The 20570-nt window shown below is 42.9% G+C and overlaps 1 protein-coding gene across 2 annotated transcripts in view; it reads right to left on the reverse strand.

Moving 5' to 3' along the window:
* Fmo1 (flavin containing dimethylaniline monoxygenase 1) overlaps window positions 1-14724 on the reverse strand; it is a 32262-nt gene extending 17538 nt beyond the window's left edge. Inside the window, exons 1-2 of one of the 2 annotated variants that reach the window (XM_006250145.5) lie at window positions 8266-8392; window positions 7887-8024 (exon numbers count right to left, since the gene is read on the reverse strand). In XM_006250145.5, coding sequence (XP_006250207.1) covers window positions 7887-8018 — 132 coding nt within the window. In that variant the 5' untranslated portion in view covers window positions 8019-8024; window positions 8266-8392. 2 annotated transcript variants of the gene reach the window in all.
* Window positions 14725-20570: the final 5846 nt, after the last annotated feature.

Here is a 20570-nt window from a genome sequence, read left to right on the forward strand (position 1 = left end):
CTCCCTGTCTCCATTTTTCCATCTGTATGGAGGGACAGTTGTATGCATCCTCTGGCTGAATGGAAATGGTAGTGTCAAAGGTGCCTGGAACAGCTTTGCTAAGCTTTTGTTAAAGTTAACGATTAGCTGTGGTATCGGGGAGACACTTCAGGAGAGCTGCTGACCGAAGGGCTGTGGGTCAAAGGTCTTTCTTATCTCATTTGAAGAAAGAACTTAAAGTTGGGTGGGTAGGGAGGGAGAGAAGATCTGAAAGGACTCTGGAGAGGAGAAGAATGCGATCAAAATATATTTATGTATAAAAATTGTTTGAAATAACAAAAATATAATAAAAGCAAAAAAGGGGAGGGGCCTGGAACTAAACAGAGAATTTACCAAAGGGGAAAATATAAATATCTGAGGAACATTTTAAAAAATGGTCAACAACCTTAGGCATCAGGGAAATGAAAATTAATACAACTCTTACATTCCATCAGACATCAGTCAAAATGGCTACTATTGAAAACAAAAATAAAACAGATGACAAAAAATGCAGGCACATATGTGGGGAAAAGAGGAACATATACTGATTGTTAGTGGCAATGCAAGCTGGGGCAGACACTATGGGAATCAGTGTAGGGGGTCCTCAAAACGATAGAAATAGGTTCAGCAAGTATCCACCTGTACCACCCTTGGGCATGTAACCAAAGGATTCCAGCATCTATACTCACTGATGCCTGAGTCATATTAGCCAGGAAGTGGAAATGGACAAGATGCCAATCAACTGAGGAGTGGAAAATGAAAATGTGATACATTTACTCTATGGAATTCAGTTCTTAAACAAAACTATGGCATTCACAACTACATGGATGGAGCTGGAAACACTTATTCTGAGGTAACCCAGACTCAGAGTCTTATATGTTTGCTTTTAATCTTCAAATATATGTATTTCATGTGGAAATTAGTAAGGAAATGAGTAAGGAAATGAGGTAGGGACCATGGTGGTATGGTTTTAAAGAGAGGGTAAGTAGAACGCAGTGGTATAAAGGGTTAAAGGCTGACAATGAAACAGGATCCATTAAATTGGGGGGGTGGGTGTGTGGGAAGGATAGGGTTGGAAATATAAGGAAGGGTGGATAGGGTTAAAGACTTTTCGAAAACTTGCTACTGTAACATTAGAAGAGTTACTCTATAATGAGGGGACAATGCCCCTACTAGACTCCACAGTCTTACCAAAACCAACTAACCAACCAATCAACCAACCAACAAACAAAGAAACCCCAAAACAAAAGCCCAGTGCCAGAAGTGGGCCATTCCCTTTGAACCGTTTTTTCCCCACTGTGGACACACAGACCCACAAACATTACTGCCATTGCTAGTACTCTAGGTCCCTCTCCAGAACTTGTCAGTGAGACCCCCATTGATGAAAACACCACATACTCGAGTCACAGAACATAGAGAAATCAAACTGGTACTGACCTAGAAGCTTCATTCCTGTGGGCAAGATTTCACAGTGCTGGAAGGTACTATGCATACAATTGGAGGAGAAAAGTAATCACAAGTCTTTCCCAACTATAAACCAGTGTGTGATACAGCAATGGTGTAAACATCAGGGTGGTAACAACCACTTTCTGGTTGTGTTTAAGTATTTGGTACCTTATAGAGTCAAGGACCAGCCCTAAAGACTAAAAAATGCTTACCCCTCAATGGTAGATTTATATCACAACCCCTACTCAAGGTTCTCAGGGCTTATGGTAGGAAAAAGGTGGAAATACTGCAAAAGCCAGGAGTAGTGTTTACAAGACACAAAAAGACAGCTGCATTTATGTACTCACAGGTGGTGTGACAATATGTGCAAAACCCACACAGGCTCAGACCAGAAAAGTTCCAGCATAGACAGAAAAGGTGAACAGGAAGCGCAATTCCCAGGAGAGGAGCTACTGGGAGGGGAACTGGGAAGGAGAGAGGGAGGGGAAGGGGGGAGGGGGACGGAGAAGTGGAGAAGGGAGACAAGAGGGGAGGGGGGGAAGGAAGAGAGTCAGGTTTATTTTTTTTAAAGGTATAGTCCCTGGTACATTGATCATAGGAGGTCACACATTCAAGAGTATATGGACAGTACAAATTGGACTTGATTAGATCAGGAAGGAGTTGGAGGAGAGGGGTGAATATGATTAAAATAAATTACATGAAATACTTAAAGTACAATAAAAATGAGAAAAATACCCCCACAAGGTGTAAAGTCAAAATATAAGGAAATTTTTTGTAATCATTTTAATTAATTTGATACCTTTATTTTACATATCTTTTAAAAATAATTAAATGTACATATATCACAAAAAAAGATGGTATTAAAATTCCTAACTAGTGGAGCAGGAGACGCAGCTCAGGCGATGGAGTGCTTTCCTAACATGCACGAAGCCTTGAGTTTGATCTCCACCCCATAAAACTGGACCTGTTAGCACATGTCTGTAATTCCAGCATTTGGGAGGTGGAGTCAGGGGGATCAGAAATTGAAGGCTGAGTTGAAAACTAGCCTGGGTAATAGACATTTTTTCTGAAAACGGCAAAAACAACAAAACAAACAAAATTCCACCAAAAAATTTTCCCAACTAAAGGCTTTTCTCCATCGGCATATATTTGTTCATCAAGAAAAAATATCTCTTTGTTTCTTTTGTATTAAGATATTCAGAGGCGAAGAAAGAAATTGAAGAAGATCTCAGAAGATGGAAAGATCTCCCATGCTCATGGATTGGCAGGATTAATATAGTAAAAATGGCCATTTTACTAAAAGTGATCTACAGATTCAATGCAATCCCCATCAAAATACCAATCCAATTCTTCATAGAGTTAGACAGAACAATTATCAAATTCATCTGGAATAACAAAAAACCCAGGATAGCTAAAACTATTCTCAACAATAAAAGGACTTCAGGGGGAATCACTATCCCTGAACTCAAGCAGTATTACAGAGCAATAGTGATTAAAACTGCATGGTATTGGTACAGAGACAGACAGATAGACCCGTGGAATAGAATTGAAGACCCAGAAATGAATCCATACACCTATGGTCACTTGATTTTTGACAAAGGAGCCAAAACCATCAAATGGAAAAAAGAGCATTTTCAGCAACTGGTGCTGGTTCAACTGGAGGTCAGCATGTAGAAGAATGCAGATCGATCCATTCTTATCACCCTGTACAAAGCTTAAGTCCAAGTGGATCAAGGACCTCCACATCAAACCAAATACACTCAAACTAATAGAAGAAAAAGTGGGGAAGAGTCTCAAACACATGGGCACTGGAGAAAATTTCCTGAACAAAACACCAATGGCTTATGCTCTAAGATCAAGAATCGACAAATGGGATCTCATAAAACTGCAAGCTTCTGTAAGGCAAAGGACACCGTTGTTAGGACAAAACAGCAACCAACGGATTGGGAAAAGATCTTTACCAATCCTACAACTGAGAGAGGGCTCATATCCAAAATATACAAAGAACTCACGAAGTTAGATGGCAGGGAGACAAATAACCCTATTAAAAATGGAGTTCAGGGGTTGGGGATTTAGCTCAGTGGTAGAGCGCTTGCTTAGCAACTGCAAGACCCTGAGTTCGGTCCCCAGCTCCGAAAAAAAGAAAAAAGAAAAAAAAATGGAGTTCAGAACTAAACAAAGAATTCACAGCTGAGGAATGCCATATAGCTGAGAAGCACCTAAAGAAATGTTCAACATTTTTAGTCATAAGGGAAATGCAAATCAAAACAACCCTGAGATTCCACCTCACACCAGTCAGAATGGCTAAAATAAAAAACTCCATCGACAGCAGATGCTGGCGAGGATCTGGAGAAAGAGGAACACTCCTCCATTGTTGGTGGGATTGCAGACTGGTACAACCATTCTGGAGGTTCCTCAGAAAATTGGACAGAAAATGAGGACCCAGCTATACCTCTCTTGGGTATATACCCAAAAGATGCCCCAACATATAACAAAGACACATGCTCCACTATGTTCATAGCAGCCTTATTTATAATAGCCAGAAGCTGGAAAGAACCCAGATACCCTTCAATAGAGGAATGGATACAGAAAGTGTGGTACATCTACACAATGGAATATTACTTTACCAAAAACAATGACTTTATGAAATTCATAGGCAAATAGAGGGAACTGGAAAATATCATCCTGAGTGAGGTAACCCAATCACAGAAAAACACACATGGTATGCATTCATTGATAAGTGGATATTAGCCCAAATGCTCGAATTACCGATGCACAGAACACATGAAACTCAAGAAGGATGACCAAAATGCGGATGCTTCACTCCTTCTTTAAAAGGGGAACAAAATACCCTTGGGAGGGAATAGGGAGGCAAAGTTTAGAACAGAGGCTGAAGGAACACCCATTCAGAGCCTGCCCCACATGTGGCCCATACATATACAGCCACTAAACTAGACAAGATGGATGAAGCAAAGAAGTGCAGGCTGACAGGAACTGGATGTAGATCTCTCCTGAGAGACACAGCCAGAATACAGCAAATACATAGGCGAATGCCAGCAGCAAGCCACTGAACTGAGAACGGGACCCCAGTTGAAGGAATCAGAGAAAGGACTGGAAGAACTTAAAGGGGCTCGAGACCCCATATGAACAACAATGCCAAGCAACCAGAGCTTCCAGGGACTAAGCCACTACCCAAAGACTATACATGGACTGACCCTGGACTCCTACCTCATAGGTAGCAATGAATATCCTAGTAAGAGCACCAGTGGAAGGGGAAGCCCTTGGTCCTGCTAAGACTGAACCCCCAGTGAATGTGATTGTTGTGGGGAGGGCGGCAATGGGGGGAGGATGGGGAGGGGAACACCTATATAGAAGGGGAGGGGGAGGGGTTAGGGGGGATGTTGGCCCGGAAACCAGGAAAGGTAATAATTGAAATGTAAAATAGGAAATACCCAATTTAATAAAGATCAAGAAAAATAAATAAATAGAAAAAAATATTCAGAGGCTTGGGATGTGCTTAGTGAAAGAATGCATGACTAGCATGTTCAAGGTCCTGGGTTCAGTCCTGAGAGAGAGAGAGGGAGAGAGAGAGAGAGAGAGGCATCACCATATCACACACTGCTTCTTTGTGAGAGTTACTCTCTGTGAAGGACAGGGCCTGGCTTGCTGCTGTGTGGAGATGGGCTGTAGACACCTTTGAGGAAACTCTGTTGTAGTCAAGAATGTCAGCTGTATGAGGAGCGGGCTCTGCCTAGCGTACTGCTCCATGGATAACAAAAATTCAACAAATATCATTAGAATACATGAATAAAAGGAAACCCACCAAGACTATGACGTTTTAGAACTAAGACTTAAAAAAAAAAAAGACTGTAGGGGCCAGAGAGATGGCAGTGCTCAAGTGTGGTGACCTGAGTCTGATTCCTGGAACCCATGTAAAGGTGAAAGGAGAGAACTGATTTCACAAAGGCATGCTCTGACCTTTGCATGCATGTGCCCACACTTATCCATGCCACACGCGTGCTCACACACTAATACATTAAATGTTTTTTTTAAGTTAACTCAGTTTAGGGAAGCAACAGCTGAAGAATGGTCTATTTTTAATCTCCAACTTTCCCCTTACTGAAAATAAAAATGGTGGGAAACTGTCTAGTAGGCTATGGATAAACATTTGCTGAGTGAAAGAAAGGATGGATGTGAAGACCTTGGTACACCTACAGAAGAGCATCATCCTGTGGATGGTGTAAGCCCTGACAGCTGTCCCGGGGTGTGAAGGAAGAAGCAGGATGTGCGTCAGCCAGTCCTGTTAATCTTCCTTAGACAATGTTGGTATGGTTTTACTTAAAAGACTACTTCCCAAGTTCCCTTCCTACAGCCAAATTCTATAAAAGCAATATTCTCTGTTAGTGGCGAGACAAACCCTCGCGTTCTTTTCCTTCAACTAGGGACTCTCAGTCTTCAGTCACAGCCATCTCGGGGCCTTCCTGTCGTGCATATATTCAAATAGAGCAACAGCAACAGCTGCTGCGGGGCCCGCACTAGCAAAGACTTTTCTAAATTTTGCTCGCCTGCCTTGCTATTGAAGTTGAGCAGACATTCATCTCTTTGTTTGCCGTTTGTCGCTCCTCGCAGAAGCATCCCACGCACCGAGAGTCGCTCCTCTCGGACGCACCAATAAGTGGCCTTTATATTTTCTGAGCATGCTCTCGTCTGTTTATTGGACTCTTCCGACACCCATTCTGTCCATTCTGCACAGCCTTTCTCGTTTCCCAGCAGTGGCTGTAATCCTTCCCTCACCTACAGGGCTGTTTGTGACTTGTAAGACCCCTAGACTTTTTTCCGCCAGTAGTTTTCCAGAAAAGTGGGGGGGGGGGGGCTGTCTCAGTTCTGTGTCCCCTACAGTGCTCTTTGTGTAGCTGTTCGATCTGCTTCCATTAGCGGGGCACAGCTGGATCATGACTGATTTCTCTTGATTTTTTGCATAAGTGAATTTAAGTGAATTTTAGGGTTAATAGTTGCATGACTGTGACCCTAGTGAGCCTTTTTTTTTTTTTTTTTTTCTAGTGTCTCAAGAAGCTAAGTACAGCGTTTGATCTTTGGACTCGCTTTTTGTTTTGACTGAAATTTACCTTAGCTAAATAATGGAATTTGATGCAACTTTTTTTTTTTTTCTGTGCCAATTCTCAACCTTTGCTGATCAGATGTACTCAGGATCACTATAGAAAAGCCAACTGATTAGTGATGCCTACAATGAATGTGGACGAGGAGTTTTGGCACATACAAAGGTTCTGGCACTCTGTCAGAACAGATGCAGTTTGAAACACGAGGGCGGGCGTGCTCCTTCATTAGACCCCTGTGGAAATTTTCTCGACATCGAAGATCATGTGTGGTAGTCGAGCACGTTAAGATACGCATTTTTGTGTGAGCCACGCCTGCCTGCACTGGAGGACTTTGCCTAAACTGGCAACAGTGGCTTCTCTGAAGTTTTACTCCCTAGTTTAGAAAAAAAAATTACTTTATTTCAGTTCCAAGTTCCCGGCTTCTGTCAATGGGGATTGTTTCCCAGGGGCTCTCAGGCCAGGCTGTCTGACGCTTGCTCCTTTCCCCAGCTCCTGACAGCTTGCCTAAAGTTCGTGGGAAATGTTTTCTCCTTGAAGCGGTGGAGAGTTAAAAAACAAAACAAAACTAAACAAAACCCCAAAACAAAAACAGCAAAAAAGCTCTTTCCAGACTGAGTGCTGGAGCCCAAAGAACACGCTCTCTCTCTTGGCTTTGGGGTGTCATTGGCATGCATCAGGACTGCGGTGATCCCCACCGGGGCTCCTGGCCAGCCAAGGGTGGGCTTTCCAGACCCTGGACCATTTCACACCATCACCCCACTGAGATCCCAAAGGCTTCTATAGTTCTCTTCTCTACGACAGCTTGTGCCTGGTGTGGACGACCTTTGTTCAGGCTGCAGGATCTCTGGTTATGAGACTCCTGCTGCTTCACCAAACCCGGTATCACCGGTCACCGTGTCCCAGCCGAAGAGGGGCCAGGAAACTGTGTGACTAGAGGCAGCTCAGTTTTGTGAGTAGAGGCTGAAATTCTCGCTACAGCCTCTGTTCTGTGCAGATCCCCGCTCCGGATCCTGCACCCTTACTTATCCTGTCCTTTCCTGGTCAGACTTAGGCATTGCTTTTTCCTCTCTGTTTTGTGGGTTACTTTGGGGGTATTTCTTCCTCTTCTCCCTAGACAGTTATAAGGCTGTTGGCACCCCCCACCCCCTAGAGCTCAGCCCCTGTCTCTTTTTACTTTTCTGGGGTCTTTTTACCTTTTTACAATTCTGAGGTCCCCCTAAATTAGGTCTCCACTAGGCAGACCTTTCCAATCTTGTCAAAGCTCTTTCTCATAGACAGATAAAATTTTGGGAATCACCTACTTACCGTGAATCTCCAAAGTCCTCCCAAGTCACAGCTTCTCTCGAAGCAGGTGGGTTCTAGTCCTTCTTCCAGGCAGCACTTGATGGAGGCCAGGCCACTGACCCCAGCTCCCACAATTGCAACTCGCTTCACCATGTTTTTCTGTGGAGGGAAAAAACGGGAGAGCGGGTTTTTTTTATATTCACAAAAGCCCCACCCAAGTCTTGGCTACTCAACAAACCAGGAAAAGAATTTGGGAGATTAAGGGATTTTCTCATTTGAGTCCCGGTAGACTATCTGTGGTGTGTCAATGTGAGAAAGAAAACGGACAGGTCATTGAGTTAACCCCTGAGCTGGGCTATGTCCCCACCCCTTGGCCGGAGCTGGCTCTCTGTTCACTCACTTGTGGTCTTTAACGCAATTGTAGTTTCTGGCAGAGTGGCTGAAACCAGACCCTTCGGTGGGCAGAGTCTTGTATTCTGAACTGGCTTGCCTCCATCCTCCAGGCTCCAATCCCAGAGCAGACAGGAGAGGAGAGGGTGGCCTTGGAAAACTCTCTCTCTCTCTCTCTCTCTCTCTCTCTCTCTGTCTGCCTCTCTCTCTCTCTCTCTCTCTCTCTCTCTCTCTCTCTCTCTCTCTCTCTCTCTCTAAAAAATCATATCAAGGATACTCAGATTGGTTTGGGACATCCCAGAAAACTTCACAGCAGCTGGAAGGGTGTGGTTGGGACTAAGAGCCAAGACACTTGTGGTCACCACAGGTGCCACAGCACTGCCTTCTGGGTTCCGCCCTGGCATTCTGCCAAGGCTAGAGCTGGTCACCAATGGAGGAGAAGAGGTGACTGCCAGGGAGGACTTAAAGACAGAGGAGGTGTTTCTCCTCTCAGTCTAATGCGATTCACCTCTGTGAGCACATGGCACAGTTCGCATGGGCACAGCTTTGAGGGGTTTCTGGCCATGTGTTAAAACCATGGACTTGTAAGAACACCGTGAGGCAACATAGCACATTTGGGTAAACCCATCGACTGTCAGTTAAAACTGTGATCTGAGTTATTTAGTTCCTCTGGGCATTGCGAAAATGGAGAAAATCTTGTAGCTTCTTCACAGTGTTTTCTGAGGATCAAATGAATTACCATGTGTCCTGAATCTGAGAATAGGTCCCGGTAACATAGTAAATGCTCAATGATGTAAGCTATTTCCGAAGTTGGTTTCTTCTTTTCTGTATTTTCTCTGAATTTCTGATCAAGAGCATACGTATTCAGCACATACTAAATAGAATATTAGATGCTCTTTCCCAATATGTTTCTGACATAATTTTATCCCTTTAAGTTTATATCTTAATTCCCTCTCTAGCCCCCTTTGAGACAGGGTCCCACTAAGCTGGGTTCATCCCAAATTCACTATGTAGCCAAGGTAACCTTGGACTTCTCATCCTTCTCCCTGAGAGCTGGCCTTGCAGGCCTCTGCCACAACACCCTGTTTTTGTGGTCCTGGGCTTCACCAATCCTTGGCATGCACTGTGTGACATGAGCCATAGCCAGTCCCATCCCTCAACTACAAGGATGTACCCAGTGATGACATTTTCCTGAACACTTTCTATTTTTGTGTTTCCCACATGAACTGTTCACAGAGTTGGGTATGTTTTATTTGTATTTTTAGGACTGGAAACCCTAGGAACTGAGAAGCAGTTCAGCCAGGAGGGTTCAGGCTGTTTTACTCTCTGCTATGTGCTCTTTCTAGGGAAGTTCTGAGGATATGGTGTAATGGATACAGAACTGCTTTTACTTTGTTTTTATTATTTATTAGTAATTTATTACATATCACATATTACATGTAAATATATTTATATATAAAATAAATTTACATTATATACATTTATATAGTATGTATGTTATATTAATTATATATTTATTATTTATTATTTTAATATACATTATTTATTTATTTATTTTAAATTTAAGTTTTTACTCATTCACTTTACATCCCCCCTCCTAGTCACCTCCCACAATCCTTCCCCCATCTCCTTCTCCTCTGAGCTGGTGGGGGTCCCCTGGGTATCCCTCAACCCCTGAACTTCAAGTCTCTGCAAGGTTAGGTGCGTCCTTTCCTACTGATGTCAGACAAGGCAGCCCGGCTAGAAGAACCTGTGTATAGGCAACAGCTTTGGGGATAGTCCCCACTCTAGTTGTTTGGGAACCACATGGAGACCAAGCTGCATATCTGTTACATATGTGTGGAGAGGCCTAGATCCAGCCTGGGTATGTTCTTTGGTTTTTAAATTTTACCTGGAAATTGAATAATGAAGGTGGGGTAGAATAATTAAAGGTGGGTTAGAAGCCTTGATTGGGATTAAATATATTCCATAACACAGAACTGTCTTCTTGTATCAAAAGTTCTCCTCTTCGGGTGTCTGTAAAAGTGTTGTTAAGATAGGTTACTTCCTATAGCAATTACCTATAAACTGCCAGGGAAGTCTAGAAGGTTCCTTTCAGAAGAGGCAAGTGTTAGACTACAATGGATGCTATAGAATGGCACACTTATATCGTCCATCTTCCTGGATGCCAGAGGGGCACCTTGACCCTATGTTTAGAGAGAGAGAGAGAGCTGGAGCTCAGGTACTAGGTCAAGATGCATCTGTTTTGGGTCCCTGTTCTGTTAGGAATCGGTGTGGTGATGTGGGGAAACCGCTCATCTTTTTTGGGCCCCAGTTTCCTCACTGTGACACAGAGTATAATGCTGTTTACTTACGAGTCATTCAATAAAGAAAAACCACCATTTTTGAAAAGAGCAACCCTAGGGGAAGAAAAGGGGGCAGTGCATTGAAATGTTGACATTGAATGCCGTGTACAGAAGCACGGCGGCTCTGGAGAGAGTGTGAGCAGGGCAGCCAGAAGCAATGCAGGCTACTTTTTACTCTCTGGAAAGGTGAGGAACCTTTTCTAATAGCCGGGTTAAGAAAGAGAGGGAGGTAATTCCCCTGTGGCTTTGCTGAAACTAGAGAGGAGGTCAGCAGGGCGAGTGTGGCTGTCTCAGAGAAAGCTACTTAGCAGGGGCTGGCCCTTCCTCAGTGACCCAGAGAACAATGTGTGTTCAGACAGCAGAGACCAGCCGGTCAGTTTCCGTGCCTGGAGTGTTCTTGTTTCAGGCACAGGCTTGCTGGTGGGAGGAAATAAGAACATATTATTCTATTGTTAATAGAAGTAATGTGAGTAAGTCAGACCGTGGCTCTGCTGTGAGGCTACTGGAGTCTTCAGACAAGGAATTAAAGTGCCCCAGTGTCACTTTGCAGAAGAGTGCAACATAGTGACTCTTACCCAGAGAGTTTGGTATAGTAACAAAAACACTTGCTTTTCCCTCACAGAGAAAAGAATTAGGAACAGGACTAGAGGTGCAATTGCAAAGGTCACCATAAAACATTCACCAGTGTTTCACACTCTGAGCTTGGCTTTACCTAAGCCCTAAGCGGAGTCTAGATCACAAAATTTTGGAGACAGTCTGGATAGGAGATGAATAGTTCATGTAGAGAGTGGAATCAGATGCCCTCAAGGATCCTAGTTGAGGATTCTGGAGATCATTCTCTGCTTAATTCAGGCATCAAACAGCCACCGGGTGGCTTCTTTGTAGACAACACTGGTATTTTAGGCTTTTATTGAAACTTTGTTTAGAGCAGTGACCAGATTGGTTGGAAAGTCAAACTTGAAAAGCAAGAATTTAAATTATTTTTTGTTTACACACTAATATATTTTCTCTCTACATTGTAGTAAGAGCTGGAAAGAGACAATGCTAATGCTGCCATTGGAGTGGCAGGAAAGTGACAGGGGCACAGTGGTTGCTGTAGGACTTGAGGGGTCATTAAGACTTCTGCAGTCAGAGGGGGGAGGCAACAGGCTCCAGAGTCAGGGAACAGCTCTGGGATGGCAATGAGACATATGTAGCTGTCTGACTACATGGTGAGCTCAGCTCTCTCTTTATTCCTAGGAAAACTATAGCATGCATCCATAGGCACACACTACATTTTATTATTGATTAAGTTGATCTTATCTGTGGATCTTCTTCCTACACAAGGCCATTCTACAAAGTAAGATATTTTCTTTGATATGTGTGTGTGTGTGTGTGTGTGTGTGTGTGTGTGTGTGTGTGTGTTCTAGTCTGGTGTTTGTGTTCTAACAGTGTTGAATAACTATTTGGTAATGGGTTGATTTCTTGTTGGGTAGAATGGATCCATCATCTTACATGATTTTCAACTAAAAACCTAACAGAGCAAGTATGTATTGGAGGTTAACATCCTGAGTCATATATTGATGCCTCATAGCCTCCTTTTATCAACTACACAGCACATGGCACACCTCCCTCCACCAGTCTGCCACTGTAACCCAGGGTGAACCAGACTCCCTCAGCCACTTCTCAGCCGTACATTTCCTTGGGGGCTTCGTTTCTGTATTTACAGTGTTGCAAGTTAGAGACATGGGTTTGAATTTCAGTGCTGTTTAACTATCGGTAGAAGCAGAAAATTCAATATTTCTGTATCTCCATTGCCTCGTCCCTAATATGAAGCTAGAGGTATACCTGACCTCAGGTATTTTACGAATCAGTCTGTCAATGTACAGGAGGCACCGAGAGTAGCTCTTGGGTCAGGCCCTGAGAGGAAGTAACTCGTGTCAAATATGCCTGTTGCCATATGCCTGTAATTCCAGCACCGGTCGGGTGACTGAGGCATTTCATTAATGGAAACAGCTCAGCAATGTTACTAATTGTTGTGGGGTTATTTTACCTCTTGACGTAAAATTAGCATTTAAAGTAGTATTACTCTTTAGAACTTCTAAAAAGTAGACCAATTATTATTTGTAAGTTTTAAAGGAAAAAATTACTATTGCTGTGAAGGAAACATTGTCAAGGTCAAGTGAGAATGGAAGACAGCAGGTCATATATTAGGAAGCCACAGTGAACTTGCTAAGGTTGGTGTTACAGAGGGAATAGGAATTTAACAAAAATAATAAAACAACTCAACCACACGGATTTCCAAATGAGTTAGGAAATCGCACTTGGTTACACAGAAGTTGCTAATGTTTAGCGGCAAGGTCAGAAATGACTGTGCTTTCCTATGGATTTTGTATTGTGTCCTCCACAGCAAGGAAGGAAAATGCAAATAATTAAACAAGGTCAGGTTGAGTATGCCCCTCTATTATTGAGATAATATGTGGGCATGGAGGTCTCATTCCTAAAGACAGAGGGGACTTGAGTTGTTTAAAAGTGTCAGAGAACACAGTGGTATTCAGTATTTTGAACGAGATATCTCGTTAAGTATTTTTATTATTTTTTATTGGTTATTTTATTTACTTACATTTCAAATGTTATCCCCCTTCCTGGTTTTCCCCCGAACCCCTACCTCCTGCTTCTATGAGAGTGCTCCCCTGCCCCACTCCCGCCTCACCGCCCTAGCATCAGACAGGGCCTCGTACTTTATCTCAGACTGGTCTGGACTCACAGTGTAACCCAGGCTGGCCTTGAGCTTCTTGCGATCTCTCAAGTCAGCCTCTAGAGTGCTGGGATATGGGCGTGAGCCTGGAGCATGTCGCATAGTTTTAACATGAGGCAGGGCCGTGTTCCATTCCGTAGCCCCCAATGCAGTTTTGCGAAGCAGGGGTTCAAAGGCTTCTCTGATGGACGTGGGGAAGTGGATATGGAAGAACAAATGAGGAGGTCGTGTCTTAGCTGACTCTAAGACTCGGGATTTACAGTGCTCGGCAGCCCCTTGAATCCACACTGAGTGCGATTACAGTGAAGTAAAAATGACTCTGCTTTCAATTTCCTTATTATTCCAACTACAACAGTTAGAACACGAGCGTAGAGTTGTTTGAGCTTGACTACTTAACAAGAGGAACTTTGCCTGGGGGGCACTGTGAAGGAACTGCTGACACGCAGGTTATAACTTTAAACCCGGGAACTCTGGGAACCTCCAAGCAAAGTCTTACCTTTTGAGTGTGTTTTAAATTGACTTGGAGACCGTATTGACTTTTTCAGGAATTTATCCTATACCTGAGGTCAGCACTGGATCAGTTAACCAGTGTGACTCACTTACACATTTACTAGGAAGTTCTCTTTATCCATGGAGGCAGATACCCACACATTCTTCTGTAGTGTGTGCAGCTATGTGAGGCTACTGATGGACACAGACTGTCCAATAAGAGCATATCCCTAAATGTGTTATCAGTCAACTCAAATGTTTTCAGTGGTAGTAAATTCAGATGGATAATTAGTATGGATGAAGGGACCTATAGCTGCTTAACTTAGAGCGAGAGCTGGTGAGACCTGGGTTGGAACAAGAGTATGTTCTGGGATTTATAACCTCTTAACAGCAGATACTTACTTTCTCAAGCCTAGTCCTAACCCAGCCACCACACAACACCAATTCTGCCTCTTACAAGGTTATAACAAGTTCCCTAAGAGAGCAGAAACTTCAAGGAAACAACTGGACATTGAGACCCACTTTTCCTATGAGTAAAATATATGGAATTAAACTGTAGAAGTGACTCTTGAACCCTTGATCTTGATACTTGTGCATTTAGGATTAGCAGATAAGATCTATACATAGCAAAAAAATCAAGAAAATTTAATCCTAGGCACAGAATAGAGCAGGAAACACAGCAACAGAAAATTGATGATGGGCAAACCTATGTTAGTCAACTTTCCAGATTGGCTTGCTTTTATGCTTCAGTTAATGTAACCTACCAACACTTGGTAGATATACCTTCCAAACCATTAACTCACAGCACGCTAGAGGCTGCTGAGGGAAGCACTTAGTAGTTCATCCAGCGTAGGACTTACCAGTCGACACAGAAGTTTAGCAATCTGACTTTATGTTCCTGTGACAAGGTCTCAAGTTCTGTTCCTTGCTTTGGAGCAAGGAATGGTTTCAGAGTTCCTTGAGGGTCACTCAAGGAGGGAGCTGTGTTCTGCTGAGACGATTCCTCTCTGATGCACACTAAGAAAAACAGGAAAACCTCAGCTCCACCTTCTTCATCCAGAGGAATCGGAGATTTGTATCAGGTTACCGACTATAGTAGTTGTGATTGCTCATTCCAATGGCCCTGACACAATTAGGATTCCAGAGCTAGTAAAAATCAAAATAGTCTACGTGAGCCAGTGTTTGGGAGTTCCTTGCACACAGGATGAGCCTGGTCTAAGAGATAAGAAATGTTACGAAATAATTGGAACCCAAGGTTAGCTGTTGTTTGTATTTTCAATTGATTAATTGCAACAGTGGTATACTGAGAGACAGACTGCCTGGTGATATGTACTTAAAACTCATCCTTCTGTTTGCAAACTATAAATTAGATTGGATACCTTATAACAACATCCTTAATTTCACTCTTGCAAGGGCTAAGGATAAAATTAACAGCTGCTGTATAAAAAAAATCACAATTATATTAACAGCTGCTACATCAAACCTGCATTTTAAGACATTTGCTCCATTTCTCATTTAGAGAAAATTATTATTTTAAAATAAATACATCACTCACATTATTAAATACATTTTAAAGCTTCTTTAAGTGTACATGATTGTCCAGGTGCTTGGGAATGACAAGACAGACGTGTGAGAAGTACATGGCCTGTGAAGTCACGAGTCATGAGCTCTAATGTGTCCACTAGCTCTATTATCAAAGTAATCTTTGAAGAAAATGTATGATTTTGCTCAGCCCCAGCTTCCTCAGTGTAAAATCCATAATTTAATGGCTGCCTCAAATAGTTATTGTGGAATTAGATAAGGTAATCTATGGGAGAAGGTCACATGCATAGAAAACTCTGGTGCATGATGGCGTTGATGGTGTTATGCATCGCCCAACTAATAATTTATCATTGATTCTCAATGTTGAAGAGCATCCCGCCAGCATGAAGAGAAAGCTCCAAGAGATACTGGTGGACTGAGGCAATGAGAAGACTCTTGGCACACTGAATCTTTTCTTAACTTCGCTTCTGGAGGACACTATACAACATCGAATATTCTGCTTACTCACTGGGCTCAGCTCTGACCTTCAGGACTCATTAAATACTTGGCAAGGAGACAACGTTGCTAGCTGTCAGTTGTTAGTTCAAGTTACCCTCCTGCAGCTCTGAAGGTGGTAGTAATGACTGATTTCAAACTTAAATTTTACCGTAAAGTTAGCCTTCAAGACTAGGTCAAATGTCCCCTTGAGTGTCTAACAACATGTGGCCTTCAGTCAGAAGCATCTTGAGAGTTAGGACCAGGTTATTTTCCCAAAGTTTAGTACTCAGACAGATTACCTTGATGTATATATAGAGAACACTAAAGGAGTCACTTGGCCCTGATGGAGATACACAGCACATAAGGGATATTAGGGTGCTGGCTGGTCATAAACATGATCATGTCTCATTTCCATAATTGGCCAGAGACAACAAGAGACTTGTGTTAATTATGAATGGATGAGCATATGGCCTTCACTGATACTTTCCATTCTGGCTGCTTTTAGGGCTTGATGTCAGTTGCCTATAGTTAAGGATACAGGATGAAGAAAGGTCTCTAGGCTGTTAGAGGATCTGGACCTTTAGAAGCCACATCAATAGCCAATAATTCTCTTTAGAAAATAGTATGGACTTGCACTGCATTTCCCCCCCCCCTCCCCGCAGTGGCTGGTCAGAAACATGGTTAGTCTATTCAAATAACCGTGAGCCAAAGCAAGAAACATGTCCTTTCTGGGCTCTTTATTTTCAGAATGATAAACATCTGCTTTCAAGAAGGATGGTCTTCTGTCTTGGACAGCTGAGTAAGAAGTGCTTGAGACATTTCTGAAAGACCCCAATGTCTAAGAAAAATTCTGTTTTATTTCCAAGTATCGAGAATTGGTGATGAACACGTTGTGCCCAGCCACCACTAAGCAAAGAAATAGAAGCTTGTTCCCAGGATCTTTTATCCTATCTCAAAACCATCTCCATTTAAAAATTTCCTTGTAGTTTTAATTAGTGTGTGGGAATGTGCCCATGTGAGTGCAGGTGCCTGCAGGGTCTGGAATAGGGCATTCAGTCCCCTGGGGCTGGAGTTCCAGGAGGCTGTGAGTTAGCTTATGTGGGTGTTGGGAACTGGAATCAGGTCCACAGCAAGATTAGTACTTGCCTTGAACTGCCAGGTCATTTCTCTGGCCCCGTCATCTTATGTCTCCTTTTTTGTCTTCTACTTTGATTCATTCTTAAAGCCATATTAGTTTAGAGCTGAAAAAGCTGCATGGGGTTAGTTTTAGCCCTAGTTATAAATTAAACCATTACATCCTTTTTCTTTCATGCCATGCCAAAAACCAGCAACCAACCAACCAACCAACCAACCAACCAACCCAACCAACCAACCCAACCAAACAACCCAACCAACTAACCCAACCAACCAACCCAACCAAACAACCAACCCAACCAACCAACCCAACCAACCAACCCAACCAACCAACCCAACCAACCAACCCAACCAACCAACCCAACCAAACAACCAATCAACCAACCAACCCAACCAACCAACCCAACCAACCAACCCAACCAACCAACCCAACCAAACAACCAATCAACCAACCAACCCAACCAAACAACCAATCAACCAAACAAACATTAAAATATATGCAGCTCCCCATTCCTCAACACAAAGTACTTTTTCTTGGCTGTGTTTCATTAAGAAAGCAAACATTGCCAACAGGAGCCAATTCTCTCAGGAGCTTACACATTGATGTTCCTTTTATCTGTGAGAACATGCCTGTTGAATGGCGGAAGATGGAGGGGAGCCCCAAGGCTAGTCAATGTGTCTCTGCTGGAACCGGTGAGCAGGTGATGCACACCTTTTGTCTGTGAGGACTTTTTATAAATTGCTTTTAATGAAGGATTTTTTTTTTAAAGAAGTCTTGGCTTGAGGATACTTTCTAGAAAAGTATCCGGTTGTGACTTACAAACTCACATCACATATTGCATCTTCCTGAGGAGATCGTGGTCAGTTGGAATTGCTTACTTGTATTTAGACTAATCTAACACAAGGCATGCAGCAGGGAGGCAGATCCACTGAGCCACCAGTGCTCCTCTAACTTGTCATAATGTGTAGTTTGTATAAAAAGTATGCATGTGCAAATGCATGTGCACGTGTGGGCACGTATGTATGGAAACCAAATGGGGGCATTGGGTCCCTTAGAGCTGGAGTTAAAGAAATTTGTGAGCTGCCCAGTGTGTGCTCTGGGATTTGAGCTCAGGTTCTCTGATAGAGCACTAAGTCCTCTTAGAGGCAGAAAAATCTCCCTAACCCCAGTATACACTTTTGTTTGTTTGTTTGTTTGTTTGTTTGTTTGTTTGTTAAGTAAAACGAAGGTTGGGCATAAGTTCAGTGCTTGCCTTATAACTCATTAATCTTAAAATGTTGACATTTGATTTTTCTTTGGTCGTGTAGGTATAACCAGCTATAGTATAGTGCCTGGCACAAAGGAGAGATTACTGAATGTTGAATGGATGAATGGATTACTCTTGCTTGTGGCCTTTTCTATAATGTTATGAAGACATTAGGAGTTTAAGCTGGTCTCTATGTGAGGAATAGACCCCTTTAAGAAACCTTTCTAAGTTTAGATAATCAGAGCACTTATTTGAAATACACGTGACTGGATAGCAACTGGTATACTCCTGTCCCTGGATACATGTCCCTGACTTGACACTGTCCCCCTGACTCTATTTACTGCTCTATGATATTTTACTAACATAAAAATCTCAACCTCTGACTCCGTTGCTGCTGTCTGCTCCACATCAGCCCAAGTTCAGCTCAGCTTCTCTGATTTTTAAAAACTCCATTTTCATTCATGTTTATCACTTTACCGAATACCCAAGAGGTCATAGGTGAGGTGTCACTGACCCCTACACAGCATCCTCCCATCCTACAAGCTTCATGTTTTTTATTTTCTTATTTCTATTCCTTTCTTCTTTAAAAGTAACTTGTCAAGCAACAATATCAACCGACCAGAGCTCCCAGGGACTAAACTACCACCCAAAGAGAACACATGGACAGACCCATGGCTCCCTCTGCATAGGTAGCAGAGGATGGCCTTGTTGGACACCAATGGGAGGAGAAGCCCTTGGTCCTGCCAAGGCTGGACCCTCCTCCCCCCAGTGCAGGGGAATGTCAGGGTGGAGAGGCGAGAAGGGGTGGGTGGTTGGGTGGGGAACACCCTCACATAAGAAGGGGGAGGGGGAATGGGTTAGGGGGTTTATGGACAGGAAACTGGGAAAGGGGCTAACATTTGAAATGTAAATAAAAAATATTCAATAAAAAGTTATAAATCAAAAAAGTAACTTGTCTTCAAAGTCCTGCTTTTATTTCCTCTAGCACTTGTGAAGCTGTCTCCTATAACAACACACAGTTCCCGTTCTTTAGATACTGTAATAGTTAATTTAATGTAATATTTATTGCCATGTACATCAACACAGTTTTATTCTATGACGTCAGACACAAACATTCAAATTTTTTTCTTTGACAACCTGCACTTCACAGTATTGCTAGAATAATTTCCATCTTTGATGAATAGAGGTGGAATATGCAGAATGATATAATATGCCATTTTTTGATTTTAGACGAAGTAATAGAAAATACAAACATATCATGGCTTTGTTATCCTGTGCAGCTTCACCCAGTGAAGGCTTGAGAGTGGGTGGTCCTAGCTGTGAAAGCCTATGATCCCATTTACAAGTCATAAAACTTGGGCCACATGTCCTAGTCAGGGTTTCTATTCCTGCACAGAACATCATGACCAAGAAGCAAGATGGGGAGGAAAGGGTTTATTCAGTTTACATATTGCTGTTCATCACCAAAGGAAGTCAGGACTGGAACTCAAGCAGGTCAGGAGACAGGAGCTGATGCAGAGGCCATGGTTTGCTCAGCTTGCTTTCTTATAGAACCCAAGACCACCAGCCCAGGGATAGCACCACCCATGATGGGCTGGACCCTCCCACCCTTGATCACTAATTGAGAAAATGCCTTACAGCTGGACCCCATGGAAGCGTTTCCTCAAAGGAGGCTCCTTTTTGTGATAACTCCAGCTTGTGTTAGGCTGACACAGAAAACCAGCCAGTACACTGTATGATATACTTTGATGGCAATCTTAAGACAGGCTGCTGTAACTAAACATAGTTAAGTAAAATCGAATTGTTTATGACATACAATGGCTCTGAGTATTTTATCCAGGCCACAAAGGTTGTTGAAACCTAAAAATACCCAGGAAGAGCTATATTTAAGAGAAACTGATGCCATTATTCAACCATCCACCGTCTACCCGCCAGCTGCTTAAGGATAAAGCTGTTCAGCAGCAAACTTCCTCATTACTTGTGAGTAGAATCCTGCCTCAGCATCTGTAGTGTTTATAGTCAAGTGTCTAAGCACAGTCCTCTGCTACAAGCCTCAAAAGAACACTTGTTACCCACATGGTAGGACAGTCAGTCCTCATGATGGTTTGTTTGCATTTGTAGGTCAGAGACACTGGCACCTCTGGACCTCTTTGACAGAGACAGCTCTGTGGCCCCAAGTTCTCTTGTACATCAGTCTGTGCTGTTTACACCCAGTCTTTCTCCCGTCTCTCCTTCACGGAGGCTGGGGCTTGCACTGCGCGCTATGATGGCTAGCAGCTTTCCCAGGCTCCCCTCTTAACTCGCCGACACAGATCTCTTCCTTGATAATACCTTGCATGTTTCA

Source organism: Rattus norvegicus, chromosome 13 (assembly GCF_036323735.1).
Source record: "Rattus norvegicus strain BN/NHsdMcwi chromosome 13, GRCr8, whole genome shotgun sequence".
Taxonomy (NCBI): Eukaryota; Metazoa; Chordata; class Mammalia; order Rodentia; family Muridae; genus Rattus; species Rattus norvegicus.